General features: G+C 43.0%; 1 protein-coding gene across 3 annotated transcripts in view; it reads left to right on the plus strand.

Moving 5' to 3' along the window:
- The first annotated feature begins 947 nt into the window (after positions 1 to 947).
- Positions 948 to 24,612, plus strand: part of phf2 (PHD finger protein 2) — a 169,440-nt gene continuing 145,775 nt past the window's right edge. For all 3 annotated transcript variants that reach the window (XM_088309286.1, XM_088309285.1, XM_088309284.1), the window contains exons 1-2: positions 948 to 1,098; positions 15,418 to 15,503. In XM_088309286.1, coding sequence (XP_088165412.1) covers positions 1,001 to 1,098; positions 15,418 to 15,503 — 184 coding nt within the window. In that variant the 5' untranslated portion in view covers positions 948 to 1,000. The remainder of the gene's footprint in view (positions 1,099 to 15,417; positions 15,504 to 24,612) is intronic.

A 24,612-nucleotide genomic window follows, 5' to 3' on the forward strand; every position in this document is an offset into this window, starting at 1 on the left:
ACGGATGACTTTTTAATTACAACGAAGCAAAACAGGAAGACTTGAAGAGCTCTAATTTACATTACTCAACCGCACGCGCTGCTTGATGACGTCACGCATAACCACGTGATTCAACACAGACCACAAATACATAACAAAAGTGCATTCCAGTAATCTAGCCTAGATGTAATAAAGGAATGGATTATTTCTAAGTGCTGCTTTGAAAGAAAGGGCTTCACTTAAGCCAGCTGCCTGAAATGAAAGAAACTTGATTGTACAACAGCACTGATTTGCCGATCTAATCTAAAATCACTGTCCAGTTTAAAACCCAATTTGAGGACAAAAGTGGTCTCAAAGACAAAACGTCTTTTTTGCTCAGCGGAATGTAGATCTGACTGTCATCCGCATAGCAATGGAAGGAAATTGCATGTTTTCGTAGGATGGAACCTAGAGGCAGCAAGTATAATGAAAACATGTAAAAAAAATAGATAGAAAACGACCTTGAAACAAATATTGCAACTCATATTGCAATTGCATTTCTCAGAGAAGAAAATTGCAATTAGATTATTTTCCATGATCATTCAGTCTAAATGTTAACTGTTTTCATATGTCTAAATTTTACTTTAAGGACAGTACTTTGTATGCAACTGTAGTTGTTATTAAAGTGCTCTATAAATAAAATGGAGTTGAGAAATTCATAGCTCTTTATTTAAGGTAGCCTTTATCTAAATTGTGTAATTTAAATGCACCCATTTAAAGTGGATGCAATTTTTACACTACATTTATTGGATAGACAGTTATTTTTTTTGCAGTGACGTGAAGGAACATGTGTCGGGTGAGAGAGAGAGAGATAGATAGAGAGAGAGAGAGAGAGAGAGAGAGAGAGAGAGAGAGAGAGAGAGAGAGAGAGAGAGAGAGCGTATTGGGTCAGGGCGCTGTTTCCTCCCCCAACGCCCTGCGCACACGCACACACAGACAGAGGTGCGCGCACGCGCACTCAGACTGTGGCTGTGAGTCAAACATGGCGACTGTACCCGTCTATTGCATCTGCAGATTACCTTACGACGTGACCCAATTTATGATTGAGTGCGATGCTTGCAAAGACTGGTTTCATGGCAGGTAAAACACTTTATTCAATGTGATGCATTTTGGCGCTTGTTTGCATTTGAGGAGGCTAAATCAAAACGGCGAGCTCTCAGTGCGCTTGACAGCTTTGTGACTCTCAGTCACTAGTCTTCATCTGAAGAGAGGCCGCTCGGAGAAGAAGGCGGAGTTATAGCTGAGCGGGGTTGGTAATATTTCGCGAATAACTAAAAGATATGTACCTTAAACATGTATGTGGCTTAATCGTGTCATTTATGTATGGGCTTCGACATTTACAGGAGTTAAAGTGCAATGTGACATGACTGCACAGCCCCGATGAAAAGGGACAGCCACTGGGCAGCTTTGCTCGACATTCTCGCGTTTAATTTGTGTATGCAATAGCGACTGGCTGTACACTTTGTGTAACGTCTGGGACATCGTTCCAGGATTGGAGTCTTTCGCTTAGTGATTTGAAGAAACAAAACAAACAAACAAACAAACAAACGTAGACGATGATGATCCCAGTGCACCCCGAGCTCCGAACGTTCTTCTTGTGAAAATACGTTTATGTCGCTGACAATGGTCCATGTCAAGATTTTGCTTTATGCGAAATGAGAGCATATTCTTAAACACGAGTTATCTGTGGTGGGCTATCTAGTGTCTACTGTGAGCATTGCTTGGACAACCTTGTGAACGTGAAAACTTGTTTTGGCAATTCTCTCCATTGTTGCTATTAAGTTTAGGTGTGTATTTAGCTTTGTTTTGGGCACATTTAATGACACTCCGGCTACCGAAACGGACAAGTACACTTAGTTCACTGTGTTTTGTTTGGTGAATTAGCTCACTACTAGATCTTTGAACCGTATCCGCTGCCTAAGAATGCAAAGTCTTAGTAAACCCAAAAGTAAAACTCCCTCTCTTTAATCACTACTATGTGCATTGTGGGCATAGGTTTGTATCAATTTACAGCTGGTAAACAAAATACAATTTTCCCCAGTACCTGAATGTTCACTTATATACTTAATGCAGATGAAACAGTTGGTCATATTAATACTGAATGGAAGGGTTTGACCTCTGTGCTAAAAATAGTAACATATCCCACCGTTTTATGCGCTCAACCGTAGTGGTAGGTTGTTTTGACTTATGATTGTGAACCCTGCTAAACCGTGAAGTTTGAATATTTAGATAACGCGACTGACGTTCTTTGACTGTCTGTAGCGAGAAGTACATGGCGAGATTAGACAGGCAGGAGAGTGCCCGGTAAATTGTGTTTGGTTGGAGATTTTGATTGGAACTTCAGTAGTTAGTGACCCAAAAGTAAGTACTGCCAGTGTGACTTATATTGACTTTGTCAATTATATGTATATACTTTATACAAGTCTGTGCACAATAGTCATATAGTAATAGGGAGTAATCCCAAGTCAGTTTTACAGTGCTGCGACGTAGGAGGCGAATGCATTTCACATTGTCATCCACCGTACATTCAAGCGTGATGTGTTTGGAGAGGGCACTTTACAAACATTTCAACAATTACAAGTCAAAACGTTTCTGCTTTAAGTTGTTTGTTACTCCAACTGATATGTACAACAATTGATTACAGCTAAATAATATCATACAGTAAAAGGCAGACATCCATTATCCTATCAGTTTATCCTCACGAGGGTCTGGGTGTGTTGGAGCCTATCCCAGTCGGCTTTGGGGAGTAGGTGGGGTAACCCTGAACTGGTTGCTCGCCAGTCGCAGGGCACGCTAATATGAAGAATCACAATCTCACCTAGGGACAATTCAGCATCCAATCAACCTACCATGCATGTTTTTGGAATGTGGGAGAAAACTGGAGTACCTAAAGAAAACCCACGCAGCCACACGCGACATGTAAACTCCACACAGGAAGGCCGGGTCCCCATTCAAACCCACCTCTGGTCTGTGAAGAGGACATGCTAACCAGTCAACCACCGTGCCAAAAGGCAGACATGCTAAGCAAGATTAGCACCAATGTTGCTGTAAATCTTACAAGCAACTCACAGGAAGCAGTCCAGGGTGATGTATACTTACCTTATCGTATTCTAACTACTAACTTGGACAGGGATAGCAACAGTACGTCTGCGTTTAAATGTGAAGCTTTCTCCAGAATGTTAACGGACAGCCAACAACCAACAACAGATTGCAATGCAAAGGAGGGAGGGGCACTGAGAGCCAGCCTCTTCATTGTTTGCTTTTCTTCTGGGTGTGCGTCAAATCCCTGGTTTTTAATGATTTTATGATGATTAAGAAAAGCCTGAAACCCTCTGTAGATTGTTTTGGGCTGGAAATGCCAATATGAAGGGATGGGAGTGATGACAGTTTTACAGCCATGCACACAATACGATACAATACAAAACAACTTTATCTATATAGTGCATTTCACAACAAAAAAAGTACAGTGGAACCTTGAGTTACAAACGACCTATTCTATTAACTTTTGAAAATAGAAACAACATTTTTTGTAGAAAAGATCCCTCAAGTTACATACATTTATGTGAACTGGCTTGGCATTGATGAGCGGACGGACCTGTGTTGTGCTCTCGAGTTATTTTACCAGTACTTATTTACGGGTTCAGTATGTAACTCTCAGTGTGATAGTTGTACAGTTTACTTTTTTTTTTATCTCTTAATCAGAGTTAAAAGTTAGTGTTTGTTGTAATAACCCCCCCCCCCCCGCCTCCCCCCGAAAAACAAAAACTAAAACATTAAACTCAATATCTGCGGACCAAAACTTTTGTGACAGGATGTGGTCGCGTTCCTTCGGTGGCCTGCACACCTGCAGATGATGTCACGCGTTCTAATTAATATATTTTTGTAATATATTTATTTAACTCCATGTTTGTCACCCCTGGTTGTTGTGTTTGTATGTTCTAAGTTACTAATTAATAATAAAGTACATTCCCTGCTTTTTTGCGAGGATCATCCTTCGATGAGCTGCGTGCCTACTGAAGACGTCTTGTCAATGTTCCTTTGCTTTGGGAATCAGACTGTGGTTAAGGGTCGGAGGGAAAACATGGAAATGTTTTAATTAAAACATATTTCACACCAAATACAGACATTATATTCATACAATCTTGCAGCCCAAGTGAACCACAGCATTGTTTCAAGTTCGGCAGGAGAAACGTTAACGTTCCACCACTGTTGGAGCAGTGGCTTCTTGGGGAATAGGCAGAAGTCACGTAGAAGCTGCCGCGCCGATGTGTAACATATCCGTAATTTCCTTCACGGTCTGATCATTCATGTGATTCTAAACAGAGAGCAGAGATCAAAATTAACATTTATAAAACTATTCAGCCACTGATGATTCGTAAAGCCGTTTTTTAATTTAATTTTTATATTCAGCAAATCAAAATATGCAAATAGAACACCTAGGGTTAAAAAACACAAAGGTAAAGAAATATATTTGAGAAATATGTGATTAAAGTGTGAAATCATCAGCAGGCGTGCAGGCCGTGAAGGGTCCTGCTGCAGCCGGAGCGTTACTGTTAGGACACTGGGCGTTCCTGTCAGCGTTTAGTTGACCAATGAGATGGATCCAGTTAGAACCGGGGTGTTCCCAATCCGACAGTGTCGCGCAATGGGCCTTGGTGATATGATTGACCTATTTTATGGCGTTAGATTTATGCCACAACTGCGTGAGCATAATGTCAAATACCGCTTACGAAAACAAGTGTACGCACAAAATAGGTTTTACGCTTACGGCTTCTCTCTCCTCTATGCATACAAAACGCTGATTCAAACGCTGCAAGCGTGACAATTGTGCCACAATTCTTAACCAATCAGGAGTCGGACACTAGGGCTGTTTCTGATTGGGTGTTACAATCCAATCGTAACTCAGAGGTGGGGTAAAAAAATACAATACAACTTTATTTTACAGCTGGAGCTGTAACAAAGCGCTTTCCATATGGTGTAATTTAAATAGGAATAGAATGTCGTGGTGCTTTTGCAAAACAACTACCATGGCGACATCTAATGAAGACGGAACTCCAAGAGGTGATTTTTGATTATTAAAAAAAAAAAAAAAAACTAAACCAATAAAACAAACGGAAAAACGTTTATAGAAGCAAGGCGAACTAAAGGGACAATAATGTTACGCCAATCGAAGATATTTAAAAAAAAAACATTTTGAAATTATTACTACAACAATAAGAACACCGTGTTAGAATGCGAGTGTGTGTTTGAGGTATTTGACATTACTAAAACTGGAATGTTTTGGGGAAAATGATACTACTGTATTTTTACAACCATCGGACGCACCGAATTAAAGGGCGCTCAGTTGTGTGTGCCATTTCTGTATGTAACACATAGACTGGGTGCACCGTACAATCAGGCGCCTGTTAGCACATTTTACAAAGGCCAAACTATGTTACTCACATGAGCAGTCCCACAGGTGCTAAATCAGCTTTTGCAATAACTCAGCCAGCCATTGGTTAAACACATTGACATTAACTGTGATATCATCAATGTCACAGGAGGGATGTCACTATTCACACTCCCTATCGTCACGGTTTGAAATGAAAGCCAAGACTATCACCGAATATCCACTGAACAGCATACAAGGAATCAATGAAACAAAGAATTTACAATTAACACAAAACATGCATCTCTCTTTCCATTCATATCCCAAAAAGGAATAATAATAAAAACACAAAAAAAGTACTGCAAATCATTCTGGGAGTCTGTATTCAGCCTCAGCCAAACAGATGACTGGTTCGTGAGATGCCGTGAGTCGTGTGCTTTGGGCAGCGTGCTTTTATTTATTTATTTAATTAATTTATTTTTTGCAGAGTCTGTTGTCTACACCTGTGATGTTTTTTGCTTGCAACAACATTAATTGTGCCGGAGCCTATAGAGGACTGTATATTTACCTGAGGGGATGACCTATTTACCAAATTAACAATCGAATAATTTACTCTTCGCTTGTCGCTATAATAATTGAGGGAAATTAACATTCAATAATGACAATCACTTAGGCACAATAACACCATGAATATTCAATTAGCAAGAATACACATTTAATATTCTTAGAAATAATTATTCAGCCAAATTACAATATCCAATTCACCCTTATATAAATGCAGTTGAACTCAATGTCCTTGTTTAACATTAAATGGTACCAATTTGATGCCCGGGTCGGTGGCGCTCATGAATGTAGGCTGACGTCATGGAAATCCTCCCCTTTGATGTATTCCAAGCTATGCGCGGCGAAGAAGGTGGATCCAAGTGCGCAATTCTCGAGGGGGGGGGGGGCTAGAATGCGCCGGTGCGAGCGGAGAATTGTCTTAATCCGAGAGGGGGGGGGGCGAAGATAGATCCTCAATCCGAGAGGGGGGGGGGCGAAGGTCGATCCTCACTGGCGAGGGAAAGGCTTGGGTGAATTGTCCGAGGACAACGAGGCTCTGCCGCGAGGAAGAATGGCTGTACTTAGCCTGCTGAAGCTAACTAGCCCGGATGCTCGCTAGCTCGATCTCCGACAGAGACGCCACACACAAGGCAGCACAATCCACCGCGCCGAAACCTCCTTTTCCGAGGCGACACTTCATTCGCTTGATGACGTGGGTTAACGTCGCCGATCCACTTTGCTGGCGTTCGAGTTAGTGATCCTTCTCGGCGATGAGAAACGTATATTTCCGACTGACTTCTTGCCGCGACTCGCACACTTCCTTCTCTTCTGGTGAAGTGCACACTCCTTTCTTTAAGTGCACAATCTATTCTCGTTCAATCGGGATCGCGCGAGACATCCCGCGACCGGCAAATAAGCACATTGTCCATCATATGCGCCACACCAATATCAAAGGCAAACAGTATTAACAATACAGCAGAATGTCAAACGATGCACAATTATTAATCATATAACTGTGTATATCCTAAAGCCATAACAAAATAACATTCATTCAGAAAATATCCCCTTCTTAATCAGAACTCAAATGGGTGATTCTATAAACATGCAAACCTTCAGCACAGCCGCCCCCTGATTTACGGGAAGGAAATCAGTTTTAAATGAAGGTTTGCTATCAAGTGGGAGCAGGGTCAGAGTGCGGGGAAGCTCGATTAGGCGGGCCACTGGTCGGTGGTAGGTTCTATGGCCGGTGTTTACCATAGCTGAGCGGACTCTCCCATCCCTTCACTTGATGACTGTCTTCACTCTGCCCAGGAGCCAATGCGCTCTGGGTAGCGCTGGATCCACTATCATGACGGGAGTGCCAATCTCCAAGTTACTGCGTTCTCTTTGCCACTTGCGACGGCATTGCATATTGGGAAGATACTCTGAGGTGTACCTCTTCCAGAACTGGTCAGCTATGGCCTGACTGTACCTCCATGTACGATCACTGATGTCATCTGTTGATCCATAGGTGGCCAGGGGAAGAGCTGTGTCTGGCCGCCCCATGAGGAGGGAGTTTGGTGTGATGGGATCCAGGTCAGCCAGGTCACTACTCGTGTACCCCAACGGTTTAGAGTTCAGGATCGCTTCAACTCCGACCAATACTGTAGCGAAAACTTCAGCTTTGGGAACCTGTCCTCCAAGTGCGAAGTTGAGAGCCGCTTTCACTGACTTGACCTCCCTTTCCTAGACTCCACCGAAATGGGGGGCGTTCGGAGGGTTGTACCGAAAATCAACTTGGAGGGGAGCGAGTTGTTTCTTCAGCTCCTCTGTCATGTCTTTATAATTCCTCTTCAACTCAACTTCCCCACCATGGAAGTTGGTCCCGTTGTCAGACAGGAGGACGCGGGGACGCCCTTCTCCTCCCGGTGAAACGGCGGAAGGACATCAGAAAACTGGCGGCTGAGAGGTCCGCCAACACTTCCAGATGGATTGCATTTGAGGTGAGGCATTTGAAGACGATGCCCCATCGTTTGGTTGTCGCTCGTCCGACTTCAGCCCGGACAGAGAAGGGCCCGAAGCAATCCACACCTGCGTGATGGAAGGGTGCTTTGTTGATCTGGAGACGATCCACAGGGAGGTCAGACATCATAGGTACAACTGGCCTAGCTCTTAACTTGCGGCAGTCTGTGCACCTGCCCTGGTAACGACGTACCGCCTCCCGGCCACGGAGGATCCAATACCGCCTTCTCAACTCAGCAAACAGTCTCTCCGATCCAGGGTGATGCAATCGTGTGTCGTGTTGACGGATCACCAGGTCAGTTACGGGGTGCTTCTGTGGCAGCAAGATGGGGTGCTTAGTATCCTCGGTTAGACCCTGGGCCCTGCGTAAGCGACCTCCAACTCGTAGGAGACCTTTCTCATCCATCTCAGGGGCTAACTGTCTCAATCGGCTGTCATGAGGTAACTCCAACTTCCGTTCCAAACATGCCATTTCTTGGGGGAAGACCTCTCGCTGCACCTTCTGCAGCACAATGACCTCTGCGGCTGCATAGTCATCCGCGGTAAGGGGGGTCTTGTCGTCTTTGTTTGGAATCTGATAGCGGAAGGTCCGCTCTTGGAGCTCCTCGATTGTTCTGCAGTCATCAATGTCTGGCCCGCCAGGAACTGCTGGTTCTCGGAGGCCCGTGAGATGACAAACTATGGATTTCTTAAGTTCCACATCCACTTCTGTGGGCTTTAGGTCGGGATGGCGGGGCCACTCCGACTCAGGCTTGGTGAGATACTCGGGTCCTTGGTGGAAGAGATTGGGCAGAGCAAGTTGTGAAAGAGTCGTACCTCTGGTGATAACGTCAGCTGGGTTGACATCTGTTGCCACGTACCGCCAGCAGGTAGATCCAACTAGGTCCTGAATTTCGGTGACCCGTGTTCCCACAAAGATCTTGTACTTGCATGAAGTCGACTGGATCCACTGAATGACTGTGGTCGAGTCCGACCACATTGACACCTCGTGTTCCTTGAGGTGTAGCTCCTCCTGCAACAGGCGTCCCATCTGTGCTCCACTGACTGCGGTGCATAGTTCCAGACGGGGAATTGATTGGAGCTTCTTTGGCGCGACTCGGCTCCGAGCGAGGGCGAATGACACATGGATTGTGCCGTTGGGCTCGACCGCACGTAGGTAAGCTACTGCCCCATAGGCGAGCTCGGAGGCATCGCAGAAGATGTGCAGGGAGACTTGGCTATCCTTCCAGCACACACCGGGGGGAAAGTAGCGTCTGGGGAAGTTGATTTCTCGGAGAGCAGGGAGCTCCTCTTCCCACTCGGACCACCTGGCTCCGAGTGACTCCGGGAGGGGGTCATCCCAGCCCCTCTTCTCAGTCCACAGCTCCCTCACTAGCATCTTTGCTCGGGTGGTGAATGGATTGATGTAACCGAGGGGGTCGTATTGGCTGGCCATGGTTCTGTATATTGCACGCATCGTGACATAACGGTGGGGCTCAATCTCTTTACACCGATAGCACAGTCTATCTGATTTGAAGTTCCACTGAAGGCCCAATGTCATCTCATGTACATCGTCACTTGACTGAGTGACCCAAGTCTCGCTGCTGTTAGACTTTGCTTCGGCAGGGAGGTCTCTCAAGACTTCAGGGTCATTGCTTGCCCACTGGCAAACATCGAAGCCAGCGGTGGCCAGGTGGGCACGCAGATTGGAAATCAGGCGACGTGCCTCTTCTGAAGTCTCAGTGCTGTGGAGGCAGTTATCCATGTAAAAACTGTTCAAGACTACATCAGCTACTCCTTCAGGTACAGCTCCCTCCTTCACATGGGCCTGCAGAGCATATGTGGCGCAGCATGGGCTGCAGGTGGTCCCGAATGGAAGCACTTCCCACTGGTAGGTCGAGGGAGTCTCACTGGGGTTCTCTCGCCACACAAATCTCATGAGTGGTTTATCCTCATCCAGCAACAGGACCTGGTGGAACATGCGTCTAATGTCACCGCTGATCGCCGTCTGCTTCCGGCGAAAGCGCATCATGACTCCGAGCAGGGAAGGAGTCAGCGTCGGACCAGGGAGAAGGTGCTTGTTTAGGTTTTGTTCGCGAACCTGGAAGCTACAGTTGAATACAACTCGATTCTTGCCATTGTGTTTCACGTTATGATGTGGGAGGTACCATGACTCAGCAGTGGCTTCCTCCTCCGCAGGTTCCAATTTCTTGACCAATCCGGACTCAATTAGCTTCCTCATTTCTTCGGCGTAAGCAGCTGCTGATTCTGGGTCCTTACTCAGCCTCTTCTCTGTGCTTCGCAAGCAGGGCATGGCCACTTCACGTGAGACGCGGAAGGTTGGCATAGGTTCCTTCCGCAGTAGCGGTGTGGCATAGCGAAGGGCGCCACGCATCTCTACACGACGGGTATTCTCATTCAGAAGTGCTATGGCCATCTCATCTTCTTTGGAGCGCATGTGCAGCTTCGCATTCTTAAACGGAGTAACATCCAGTTGCCATAACTTACGAACGTTCTCCAGAAGGACACCGTCGTCGTGTTCAACTCCGAGGAAGTGAGTCCGGGTGTGGCTGGTCTCGTGGCTCTTGAGGTGGATGGGGCCTTGAAGAGTCCAGCCAATTGGGGTGTCCAGGGCAAACGGACAGCCATTCGGGCCTGGGAGAATGCACCTTGAGAGGGTCAGCTTCGCGTAATCAGACCCAAGTAGGATAGTTGGTGCTACTTCCTCCTCTTGATCAAGACACAACTCCGACAAATGGGGGTACCTTGCTTTGAGCGCCTTCATAGGATATCCGTATTTCGAAAGACTCAATCCGGCGGCCGTGAACACATTGCGCAAGGGGTGCGCCTCTCCTGGTCATCCCCTCGCCATGATTTCCAGGGACACTTTCTCACCCGCGACTTGGGTTGGCTTAGGACTGACGGTAAGGATCTTCATCTGATAAGGAAGGCCCTTAAGTCCCAAAGCAATGGCTGCTTCCTTAAGGAGAAGGGTGTGCTCTGCACCATCGTCGATGATTGCATAGGTTGACATCTCTTTACTGTCATGGCGTAGGACAACAGGTACCATCTTGAGTAACACTCGGGGGTTGTGGCCACGCGCTGTCCAGCTGTTTATCTTGGATACAGAAGACAAGGACTTGGTGCATTTTTGGATGAGGACAACTTCAGCACGTTGTTAAAAGCTAAAATAAAGTACCACCGAACTCCCGCTGCCATTTTAAAAACACGCTAGCGCGACTGAGCAGCTAGCGCGACTGCTCGATTGCTCGGTTCTGTTTGCGCCCAATGATACGGTGCGTTCTATCTATGTATCAAATACAGAAATAGCACCCTCAAGTGGTACTGCGCCCTTTGATACGGGGCGTCTTTTGGCCGTAAAAATACGGTTAGTCAAGTTTTGGCGTTTTTAGTTTTCCAAATTTTTACACCATTTTACCCCTATTTTTTTCAACAAAATAATATTGGCTTCAAATATCGGTTATCGGCCTCTATGCCTACTAATAATCAGTATCGGCTCTGAAAAAAGCATATCTATTGCTACTTTGCAGGTAACTATTTATCAGTGCAACGTAGTCATTAAACACATGCACTCACACCATTTGTGTTTCTGCTGTTAATTACTCCAACAGATAACTAACTGAATGACAATATTACAAGTATTACTGTGAGTATTTCACGTTTTCTTTCGTCAGCAGCGACACAGAAGAATCCTTTGCTCCGGTGTTCAAGACTGACTGATGCCGTCAAGTTGGCCGTAATATTTGCTATCTCGACGGTCATTTCCACTATGGCTGTTGTGATCTGTGTTCTTTTTATAAGTCTTCATATTTTAACGTTGCAGCTTCTACGGAGTTGTTTTGTCGCGCACACATTGTTAAACTCACCTTGCCCCGCAGTAATAAGCTGGCATGTACTGGTCGCTCCTCGTTGCAGATTCAAAATTGGCGAAAATGGTCAAAAAGGGTCTTGCGCATAATCGCCCGTTGAGATTGGCTATTCATTCGCGTTTCCTTTATTTTTAAAATATTGGACGAACAAGCACAATGCTCACTAGTTAGCAGTTACCAGTCGCTAATGGCGGCGATAACAACACACCCCCAAGGTCGATCTACCAATCACCGTTGGGCAGCGCAATTCGGCCCGGAGAACAGTTCCTGGTAGACCCTTTAGGCCTGGTCAACATCAGGGCCACAAAACGGCTCTGGGTAAACGACATACTTTTTTTGGTGGAAACATAAGGCTGACTCAGTTTACCTGGGTAAATCGAAAAGTTCCTCTAAATTCCTGTGGTGGAAATTGGCCAATGCTGAAGGTCTTTTTCAAGTGCAGATATTATATATACACAGCAAAATATATTATTTAAAATGTCACTCACCATAGTTGCACTGCGACCGTTATTCCAACATGTATTAGTGACTATTACGACAGTAAAAACGCTGTTTTCTAAAGCACTTAACCTCACTAGGGTTGTAAACATGCAACAAAGTTGTCGTTTGTTGTCGTCTGTGCAATATGGACATTGTAAGCTGGCGATGAAAAGTTAGCCTCAATTACAGTTGCATTAAAGTGTGGAGAATCTTAGCATTTAGCCATGTATCAGTAATTAATAAAATTCAACAGTTAGTAAAATAGCGATTACCCGCTTGTTCTTGTTCCAAATCACCCGCAGTGGCTCGGAAGAGGCGGCTTGTGTCGCTTTTTTTAGCTCAGTCATCCCGCTTTTGTTTACATGACCTCCGTCGCTGAAAGAGTCTACCTGACACGGCAGCCATCCACGCAGATCCCGCTGGTCGCGTGATCTGCTCTGGGATGTTGAAAGCGCTCGTCAACTAGTCACTTCATACTGTAATCCAATGTTGATTAAATCCACACAATTACTATATGGGGCAGTGATGGTATGAATTAGCGCTAGTGAAATTCAGTGAAATAGTCTAAGTGTCTTCAGGAAAAAAAAGGCGTAATCTTCACGAGAATTATGTTTTTGATTGGGTTTAAAAGTCTTATCATTTTGGGACCAAAATCGCGACCTCAGATAACGCGGTTTCAAGATCGTCCCAAGATCGTCAAAGCTACGGTTTGTGCCCCACGTTCAGAAGCAGGTCACGCAGTACTGATTTAAAAAAAAAAAAAAAACAAAAAAAAAAAAAGCTCTTTTGCTCGCTGTCCCGGACCTAATTTCTTTAGCCGCTGCTTGAGTGCTCGGCGCCAAGCTTTCTTGCGTTGCAGCAGTATGGACTTTATTTATACTATATGGAAGTCCGTGCACAGCAGCAGCAAAGAGCTGCGTGATGACAAATAAAAGTAGCGTTTTAAACGAGGAAGTGAACGAGGTGTCGCTTAGCGTGCTAATCGCTAAATTAAAATATAGATTCGACCCAAAATAAATACTTAGGTGTACAGTCGAATTTTCACAAATATCTAATTAGAACCGCGTTAGGGCGGAGAGCCAATAGCTATGAACAAAAATGTTGTATTTCAAATCAATACATATCTAGACCTAATATGGTAGCGGCATTAGCAATTTAGCAGACGCTCTCTGACAGGTGTTCTGCCAAAATTTCCTTCCCATACGAATCGTCCTACCGGAGGCTGATTTGTCAGCCTGTTGTGTCAAAATGTCATACTGGTACGAAACTTCTTACCTGAGGGTAATTTGACTACCTTTCAGATTGTTTCGTTTACATGCCTATGTGTAAAACTTAAAAAAAAGTCGTAGACGCAAGCTGGTAGGACGTTCTGACAGTTTGATTTGTAGAGTATGTTCATGCTTAGTCATAAGCAAGTAGGTCATTCTGGCAGTTGAATTTACTCATTTATAATAGGTTTATGCATAGATATGTTTACAAACAACTTTTACTTGCGATATCAAACTAGTGTGGCATACACTGCGTGAATAAAGTGCTCAACAGAAACACACGTCAAAAGTATAGGCAATGAAAAAGTCAAATCAGACTCAATGAAAACGAAAAAATTAAGCATTCCCCACTTTTAACCGAACAAATGACAGATAGGACAAAATGCTCCAAACTTCCCTCAAAATCACTATCGGCTTTGTGCGCGTGCGGTATTGGTAGAACGTCTCGACGGATAGGAAGGAATTTCATAACACTGGAGACATAAACGGCTGACAAGAGGTTCGATGTCAAACGTATTTAAAATATTTATCATCTCATCAATAATATTTGCAACACAGAGTACTGAGTTTCGAGATCTACACAATAATAGGTCTCAAAGTTATAATTTTAATTTATTTAGCTTTCCTAAGGTGAAACAATGATTTTATTGACACAATCTGAAATCGATGTACGTAGAACGTGTACTTTAGTGCGAAATGTAAAACATTTTGAGGGTTAAAAATGTATTATATACACAATTACACAAATACAAAATTTTACTTGACAGAAAGTATTTTTTAAAAACTTGAGAAAAAAATTGCCCCCTCAAAAAACTCTGAAGTGTCCTTGCATTACTACTAGTCACAGCTTTGATTCTCTTTAATGGTATAATGGCATTTTCTGTCATCTTTGTAAATGGTACTGCACATTGTGAAGAAATTGTGAATTTTGACCGAAGCTTGAATTAATTGTGTTTTTGGCTGATATTGGACCGCAATCCGATAAGGATATTGGATCAGGACACCCTTATTGAAAATAACATTAGGTTCAAATGTTTGCAGTGGCACCAGTCTAAAACTATCCCCCCAAAAAGAAAAAATAAGCTTACCTCGCTTTATAAGGTATGTCAGAAAACTGCAATCACTCGTTCCCAAAATGTATGTGACATCCTTATGACCCCATCAACCACTAAAAGTATTGGCCCAATATTTTCCATTTTATGAATGACACGTTTCTCTCATATAGCATCTCACACAGCAACTCAGGAGGGACATATTATGTTAATGTCGGCCACTAAAGAACCATTTAAACCATTTCATAAAAGATTCCATGGAATCCACTGTCTTTGGACACCTCAAATTAAGTTAAACTTTCACTTTCTTTTTCTTTTAAATTCTGCAGGAGATGCCCGTTGGTGGCCCTGTCGAAGCGATATGTCAGGGCATCAGCCATATTGAGTGTGGCTTTTGTATTATTCCTAAAATCTGCAAATAATATTTGTAAAGTTGAGTTAGAATGACTTAATGAAGGCGGCACGCAACCGTGACTGGTGAGCACGTTTGCCTCACAGTGCAGAAGTCGTGGGTTTGAATCCGGCCCCGGCTTTCCTGTGTCGAGTTTGCATCTTCTCGCCGTGATCGCGTGGGTTTCTCTGGGTACTCCAGTTTACTCCGCACATCCCAAAAACATGAATAGTAGATTTATTGAAAACTCTAAATTTTCCCTAGGTATGACTGACATTGTGAATGGTTGTTCATCTTTGTGTGCCCTGCGATTGGCAGACTACCAGTTCAGGTTCTATCCCGCCTACTGCCTGAAGACAGTTGGGATAGGCTCCATCAGACCATATAATGTACTTTAAAGTTAAATAATTTGTTGTATTTTTTTCAGTTGTGTTGGTGTGGACGAAGATGATGCCCCAGATATTGACATGTACCATTGTCCAAACTGTGAGAAGACCCACGGCAAATCCACATGTACGTAAAATATTTTGAAAAAGCCAATGAAGTAATTAAAAAATATACTGTTTATATTTTAACTTAATTTTATTTGAACTGCTATTTAGTAGGCATGGGCTGGTTCCCAGTTTGACAGCACAGTATATGGTTTTCAAAATTCATTTTCCATCTTACGGCCTACTGGATGTGTTTTGTTCCAAGAACGCTGTCTAGAAATGATCATTCGCAATCAGGTACGAGTGTTCATGGGTCGATCTTTGTAGGGGTAAAATGTTATTAGATTAAGCCTTACAAATGTCGGAATGTCAGAAGTCCGAGTTTTAATCAAAGTTGTAGAACATCAAACATAATTATAATTAACTTAAAGTGAATCACATTTATTATTTGGTGACACAACTCTTACTTGCAATAACTGCATCAAGTATGTGACATATTAACTTCACCAGAATGCAGCATTCTTCATTTGAAATGATTTTCCAGGCCTTCACTACAGCCTCTTTTAAGTTGTTTTTTTTTTCTGGTGGTTTCGGTCTTCAGCCTCCTCTTCAGGTGGTAAAATGCATGCTCTCTTGGGTCAAGTAAGACCTTCCGCTCGTCCCTATACCTATTACCTATTGTGTTGATAGTGTATTTTGGGGTCATTGTTGCATGATGAGGATTTTCCCAATTAGTTTAGATGCATTTTTCTGTAAATTGTCAGAAAAAATGGTTTTGTAGACTTCAGAATTCATTCTGCTGCTAGCATGGTAGTGGTGGATCAGATGACAACAGTGTGTCGTACTTGTTTGACAGCAGTACGTCCACGGAAACAAATCCAACATTCATTAATTCCTTCATGCTAATGCATAATAGATGACATTATCCAAATGTGTTGATCACCGGAGCCAGGCAAATGACAACAGTCCCTTATTCTCACTGTTTCTAAGGGCCAAAGATATTTAAAAAAAGCTATTGGCATAAACTGTACATTTCAACAGGTATGCAACAATAGTATAGGATATAGGCATCCAATATTTATTAAAAGTGCCTCGTTATAAAGTCACATACCCCTAATTAAAAGAAACCTAATATTATGCTTTTGGGACTTTTTGTTGCTTTTTCCTTTTATACCAAATTTATACTGAACATTGATTTTTAAGACAGATTTTTTCCCCAATATAGTTTGTGCGCAGTCTACACTGTGAATGCAATTTTTTTTCATACCATGTATGTGACAGAAAAAATGTATGTCTTGCTGTAAAAGTATTGGTCATATGTGATTTGCTATGTTTTTGATGCACATTATTGGAAAAAAAAAGTAGCTTTACTATTTGGAAATAGTGACAGGAGTTCCCCGTTAGATAGCACAGAGTGACATTCACATTCCAGAATCAAAGAAGGAAAAAAAAAAAAAAGAAAAATGAATAATTCATACTATTTTCTTAGATAATTAATGCTCCGGTTCCGGCGCCGCGCGAGTGGCTGCCTGTTTACAGCAGCGTGGCTCACTATTGAGCCTTTTTCGTGTGTTTTTTCCCTTTACCCTGTTTTATTTTATTTTTACCTCATCTCAGCAATGGACATACAACTTGCGGTGGTTTTACTGCTGTTGGGGGCTGTTTTTTGCGCGATCGTGTCCGGAGACGAAACTCTGAGCTACGGATCGATCGTGTACTCAAGAGATAAGCTGTTAGCACTCCGTGCTAACCCCGCGTCGGCTCCCGGAGCGAGACCCGATATCCCCCGCGAGCTGAGGAGGAAGAGACGGACGGGGATGTTGTGCGGGGGCTAAACGCTAGGCAAGGAGGAGACGATACCACCCTGTCCTCCCGTCCGTTATTATGGGGAATGTTAGATCCCTCCCCAATAAAAGGGACTCGCTAACAGCGCTAACCCGGCACGAGAAGATTGTCCGGGAGGCTAGCTTGCTGGTGTTCACGGAGTCGTGGCTGACAGAGCTAACGCTTTTTATGAATGTCTGCTGCTAATGTTATACATTAACGGCTACATTACGCCGCCGACTCTGTGTGATCTATATCTTTGCTGCTGTAGCACCTCAAATTTCCCCATTGTGGGACTAATAAAGGACATCTTTATCTTTATCCTATGTTATCTATGTTTTTCTGTGCAAATTACAGAAAAAAAATTATTTTACAAGTTTGAAATCACAAAGGTTCCCTCTTGGCTGGTGAATAGTGACTGGATTTCCACGTTAGATAGCACAGAGTGACATTTACACTCCAGAATCAAAGAAAAGAAAATAGAAAGCAAAATGAACAATTAATACTAGTGTCTTAAGATAATTGTAATCAAGACAGGCACAAGTGGTGGATAGTGAGTAAAGAGGAGCAGAGGCAGTTGGTCAGGGAGTCCACTGCAAAGTGCAAAACACAAAAACTGCAAAGTGCCCAAAAATGCCTTGGAGGATTTAACTCATTTACTCCCTTGGACGTATAAATACGTCTTTTAAAGCAATGGCGCCCTCTACCAAAGACGTATAAATACGTTTTTTGTTTTTTTTGCGTCATTGTGTACATAAGGGTCTGATGCAACCTCTGACTGAGAATCAGCCTTGTTCGCATTGTGAATCATGTAAAAATCACCCAGCAGGGGGCAGAGGTGCAGAAAATTCACCTTGAATCTGCGCCAGAGGTACAAATGGGGGGGGCGGGATCCTGGGGTAGACTTATAAGCGTGGAGAGCAGCGTGGGTAGCAGCAGCACTAGCAGCAGCACTAGCAGCAGCACTAGCAGCAGTCGCATTAGTAGCGTTAGCAATGAAATCCTCCAAGCAAATGACGATCGAGGAATGTTTTTTTGTAAAAAAAAGCTTCCTAAAAGCATCAAGGCTTTGGAGACGCTTTGGTTGAGAGGATGACGCTTCATCGTCGTCACAACAAAGAGGCGTCTAAAGAGGCTGCGCGTGCCTTGCGGCCTGCATCGCCTGCCTTCGGACAATAGCCAAAGCAGCCGAGAGTCCTCACCAGATCCCCCCCGAACGAGGAGGTAAGCGCTCACAAGTTACCATTGAACATGTGATTTTAGCCCTAATGCTTTTATTGTACATATCATGCATCTTGCGGACAGAAAATGTCGCGTCAATGTGCAGTTAGACGCGAGCTTGCTCGCTGACTTCCTCGTCCGGCCGCCTCTATTGCACAATTACACGCGAGCATAACTCCTCCCGAACAGGGAAATAAACGCTCGCAAGTTACAATTGAACACGCGGTTAGCCCTTATATCCACTTATTTTACATATCATGCATCTTGCGGGAAGAAAATGTTGCGTCAATGTGCAGTTAGACGCGAGCTTGCTCGCTGACTTCCTCGTCCGGCCGCCTCTATTGCACAATTACACGCGAGCATAACTCCTCACGAACAGGGAAATAAACGCTCGCAAGTTACAATTGAACATGTGTTTAGCCATCATGCATCTATTGTACATATGACGCATCTTGCGCGCAGAATATGTCGCGTAAATGTGTAGTTAGACGCGAGCATAGGAAGTGAGCGAGCGAATGTGCGCTTCCAAGCAAGCATAACTCCTCCCGAACAGGGAAATAAACGCTCGCAAGTTACAATTGAACATGTGGTTAGCCCTTATATCCACTTATTTTACATTTCATGCATCTTGCGGGAAGAATATGTTGCGTGAATGTGTAGTTAGACGCGAGCATAGCTCAACTCCGACTAGGAAGTATGCGAGCAAATGTGCACTTCAAGCAAGCGTGACTCCTCCCCGACAAGGAAGCAATACTGAATGGTGTAGTAATCATACAAACTTTCTACAATTCACAGATTGTGCATCCCGCGGCAAGAAGGTTCCTCCTCGTCTTGTTGGTGCAAAGAAAGGTAAATTATAATATGAAACTTCACACGCCAGCAATAAAATGCAGCAATAAATATATATTTCCAATTGTTTATATTTACAGGTTGTGCATCAGGAAGCAGTGGTTCCGGATGGCATCACACACACTTGATGGCAACCGAGGAAAATCGAAAAAATGTTGTGTGCCCTTGCATCAAGGCAACTGTTTTATTTTATATCACACAAAAAAAGTATGTATGACACTGATGTATTTCATTTTTGTACATAGTTCAACAGTTCAGTCGTTTTCTGTTATGTGCAAATAAATTTATTTTGTTATCAAAAACATATTTTTTGTGCTTTTTTTTGGTATTTTATAGAAGGCATGCATTATTTAGATGTTAGAGGTGTCATAAAAGCCATAAATAATAGTGTCAAAGTTCAAATTATGGTCGAAATGCATCAGTTTATAAAAAGCTCATTTTCTCCGTTTTTTCCCCAGGGATTGGAGTTTTCATGAAATTTAGCTATTTTCAAATGGCGATTGCTCAAGAATGGAAAAAGATAGAAACACTTTTTTTTCTGTTGAAAGAAGAGAGTCTCATCTTCCTTTTGGTGTGCTCCATGTCTATATAGCATTAGAATACAATATTCTGTGGGCCTTGCAATATTAGTCAAAACCCAGGACAACGCTGGGATTGAGCGGGTTGCTCCAGTGAAAATGGCTGGTATTTAATGAGTTAAATGCAGGGTGCCTTCTCCATCAGTCCCTTTAACACTGATGTTATTTGGGATCTTAAATATGTTCAAGTCTATTGGGTGAAATCATTACAACTCCACAGGTGTAAAACATAAGATCATTACGTTTAAATCCCCCAGCACAAAACCATAACCAGAAACAAAAGAAAAGCTTATAAACTAAAGTCAATATACAAACCAAAACCATCAAAATACTAACATTTAGTACAAGCCCCAGTAACCAGTCCCACATGTTCCTTCACTTGGCCCAGTCCCATAACCTCTCAGCAGTGACTGGTCCCCGGGGATTATTTTGTCCAGACAGCGCCACCCTGAACACACAAGGAAAACTCTAGCAAAACATATACTCACACCACACGCTCACCATCACCAAATACCCAAAACATTCCCTGCATGCGTGCAACACCCAAAAGAACAGCCAATCCAAACAGCACAACTATTGCAAGATGCTCAATTATTAAGTTGGAAGGCTGGCCTCAATGACCGAACCCATGGGCACCAACGCAGCGGTCCGTTTTGGCTTACTTTTAACATTTGCTCACTCACGAGCAAGAGCCAGTTCATCAGGAGCTCATGACCAACCACAGATTGGATTTTCTCTGCTTGACCGAAACATATCAGCAGCCCAACGACGTCTCAGACCTGAATGAATTCACTCCGTCAGACTTTGTTTACACCTCTCATCCCCGTGATAACAGCCGTGGACTAGGTCTTGCAATAATCCACCTTGAGAAATGGAAAACATTTCCAGTTCTGTGCCAGTGTTCAATTTATTTGATTTTGTATGATGCTACCTGGCCCCGCCCCCATAATTTTTGCCATTGTCTACCGCCCCCCCAAATCACACTTTTTAGATGACTCCCAGCTGTCCACTCTTTCTCCCAATGTACTTTCAAATCCACATTGAAAAAAATAATGTGGTCCTCAACAAGAGACTTTTTATCATGCCTGGACAGCTTCGGCCTTAGAAATGTGTTGATTTTCCAACTAATTCCAAAGGCCATACACTGGATTTTATCTGCTGTTCTGGTCTCACTCCCTCGAAATGTTTTTTCAGATTAACTAAATTTAACTGATCACTTCCTCCTCACATTCAACGTTAACATCTGCTTGTATGCCATTTAGTCCCCTTGCACAATCTCATTCAGGAATATGTAGCACATCACCACCAAAACATTTTACTCTGACATTAATAAAATCATCATCTCTAAAGCCAACAGTCTCAAACTTAGGTTTTAAACTAGACAGTAATTTTAAGTTAGATAAGCAAATCAGTGTTGTTGTTCGATCCGGCTTCTTTCATCTCAGGAAGCTGGAAGCCCTTTTTTCCCAGCTAGATTAATGTAATGCACTTTACTATGGAGTCAGCCAGTCCTCGCTCAAGCGCCTCCAACTGGTCCAAAATGCTGCTGCTCGTCTTGTAACTGGCGCTCGGAAGATGGATCACATATCACCAATCTTGGCCTCTCTTCACTGGCTCCCAGTGCACTTTAGAGTTCGCTTTTAGATACTTATGTTCGTCTTCAAATCTTTAAATGGCCTCGCCCCAGTGTACCTCTCTGAGCTCCTCCACCCCTACGCACCTGCCTGCTGCTTCTGGTCTGTGGACCGAATGCTGCTGGAGGTGCCGAGGACTAGGTGGTCCTTCCCTATGGTATGAGCTCCCATTAAATATTAGGCAAGCCCCCTTTCCGTCCCTTTTTAAAACCCATTTGTAGACACATTTTTATTCTTTAGCTTTCAATGCAACATTTGACTGTCGCTGTTCTGCTATTATTCTGGTATCTATTGTTAATATGTTTATGTGTTTTAGTTTGTGTTCTAATTACCTACTAATTTATATGACGCCATCTGGAAAGCGCTCCAGCTGAAATGTGTTATACAAATAAAATTGTATTGTATTGTATTGAACATCGCTTCAAGCCTGATACACCTCCAACCCATTATAATAATGAACTTACCAGCATCCTCAACTTCATATGCACTTTACTTCCTACTTTACTACCTCAAGCGCCTCCAACTGGTCCAAAATGTTGCTGCTTGCCTTTTAACTGGAGCTTGTTATACGGGACACATAACTCAAATCATGACAATACCAAAGCACTTTTTTCACTTCTTATAAATATCTTCCAACCACCTGTAACAACTATTAGGTCACTCTTGAGAGCATATATTTGTTAGCGAGCTGGACAAATGCTTGTATTAGTCCTGCTCGCCTTGAGGTGCACCACGTCAAATTTTGTATGGGCTAGAGCCGGCCCGTCGAACTTGAAAAAAAATAAATGAATAAACCTTGTTAATATATATATATATATATATATATATATATATATATATATAAATTTTTTTTATATATGTTTTTATATATATATATTTTTATATGGGTTCACAGTCATACCTCTTAGGGAAACCACAACTACGATGTGGCCCGTCCACAAAAATGAGTTTGACACCCCTGGTCTAATGGGTCCTTGCCCTTCTTTAACAACAGGGAGATGCAGGCCTGATAGCATGTAGAGGGAAGGGCATTGGTCTCCAACGAATCATTAAAAACTAGGAGCAAGAAGGGTGAAAGGTAATCCGTAAATGTTTTTAAAAAATCTGCCGAAAACCCATCTGGCCCTGGTGCCTTTCCAGACTACATGGACGCTACAGACATCTTAATTTCCTCCAGCGAGCTAGGAGCTTTCAGAGCTTGTCTCAAATCAGGAGAGAGTCAGGGAACATCATGAGAGTCAAAAAATGCCTCAATATCGCGTAAACTTGCGACAGATTCAGGTGTGTACAACCTGGAATAAAATCTTTTGAAATGATCATTAATTATTTTAGGGTCGCTTGAAGTGTCCCCACCGTCAGTATTCATACCAGGTATCAGTTGTCTCGCTCTAATTCCCCGTAAATGATTGGCCAATATCTTGCCCGTTTTCTCACCGTGCTCATGAAAAACACTTTTTACCCTAATCAAACAGCCTTCGACCTGACATGTAGAAATTATGTTCAATTCGGTCTGCAGCCGCAACCGTTCTTTATATAAAGATGGAGATGGTGATTGAGCGTAACGTCTGTCTATATCCAAAATTTGATCAGAAAGAGCCCTTTGTTTTTGCATAGCCGATTTTCACTTAAATGCTACAAATGAGATAATTTCCCCTCTTAAGTAAACCTTCATTGCCTCCCAAATCGTTTTACTGGACATACCCGGTGTCGTATTCTCAGGCTAAAAAGATTTTATTTTGGAAGAAATAAATGTGACAAATTTCACATCCGTGAGCAATAATGGATCCAGTTTCCAAAGCTTTCCCACAACATTGCGCCCCGGGACAGCCATTTCAAGAACAACAGTAGCATGATCTGAAATGGTAATGCTTCCATAGCCACAAGACCTGAGATATGGAAGCAATGAGTTGTCAATAAAGAAATAATCAATACGGGTATATGTGTGATGAAGATGAGAGAAGAAAGAATATTCCCTGCCATGTGGATACAAAAAGCGCCATGGGTCGGTAATACGAAAATCTTGAAGAAACGATTTGAAGTACTTGGCTGATTTGTTCAGGCTAACAGTTTTAGAGGAGGAACGGTCTAAGAAAGCACCCATAAAACAATTGAAATCTCCTCCCAAAATTAACGAATGCAAATTCAATTCCGGCAATCTAGAAAAGAAGTTCTGGAAAAATTGAAGATTGTTAAAGTTGGGCGCATAAACATTAGCCAATGTCACATATTTATGACTGAGTTTGCCTGACACAATAATAAATCGGCCATTGTCTTGTGAAGTAATGTTAGAAGGTACAAAAGATATGTTTTGATGTATCAAAATAGCAGCGCCTCTGGCCTTGATGCCCAAATTAGAATGAAAATATTGCCCCGATCAACATTTCTGCAACCGCCAGTGGTCCTGATCCCTCAAGTGTGTTTCTTGTAAGAAAATTACCCCAGACCTGAGCTGCCTCAAACGTGAAAAGACCCTCTTGCATTTAACCGGATGGTTCAACCCCTTTACATTCCAGCTAACACGCGTAAGATTACTGTTCATACACTTCCAATTGCACAAGGAAAAGGACAAGTACAGTGAAACCCCGGTTATTGCGGTTAATGGGGACCGAGACCACCCGCGAAAACTGAAAATCCGCGAAGTAGCGGCGCACCTTCAAAAATGCTTTAAAAAATCTATACAGGTAAACAGTATACCCCCCTGTATACAGTACACCATATAGAATACGGGTAGAGAGAGAGAGAGAGAGTGAAATTCATGTTATAACAAAAAAAAACAAATTATTATTAAAACTTATTATTTTTTTATTCCCCAGCCATTATTTTTGTATTTATTCAATTAATTCTTTTTGTATTTATTTAATTACTTCGACTTTTACCTGCTGGTACGCCGTCCGGTGTGCCCTGTGAAATGAAAGGTGGCATTCTTCACTTATTTATTTATTCATTCATAACTGACAGCCTCGCGCTCCTCGTGCCCGGGCGGAAGAGGTGCTCCTCTTCGGCTTAATTGTCACGCACGCCGGACCTGCTCCCCCGAAGCGTGTCTCCGTTCGGTTGAACTCGGTTTCATTTCGCCCCGCTCGTG

The sequence above is a fragment of the Idiotropiscis lumnitzeri genome, chromosome 11 (assembly GCF_059441095.1).
Source record: "Idiotropiscis lumnitzeri isolate Australia: NSW breed Sydney's pygmy pipehorse chromosome 11, RoL_Ilum_1.0, whole genome shotgun sequence".
Classification (NCBI taxonomy): Eukaryota; Metazoa; Chordata; class Actinopteri; order Syngnathiformes; family Syngnathidae; genus Idiotropiscis; species Idiotropiscis lumnitzeri.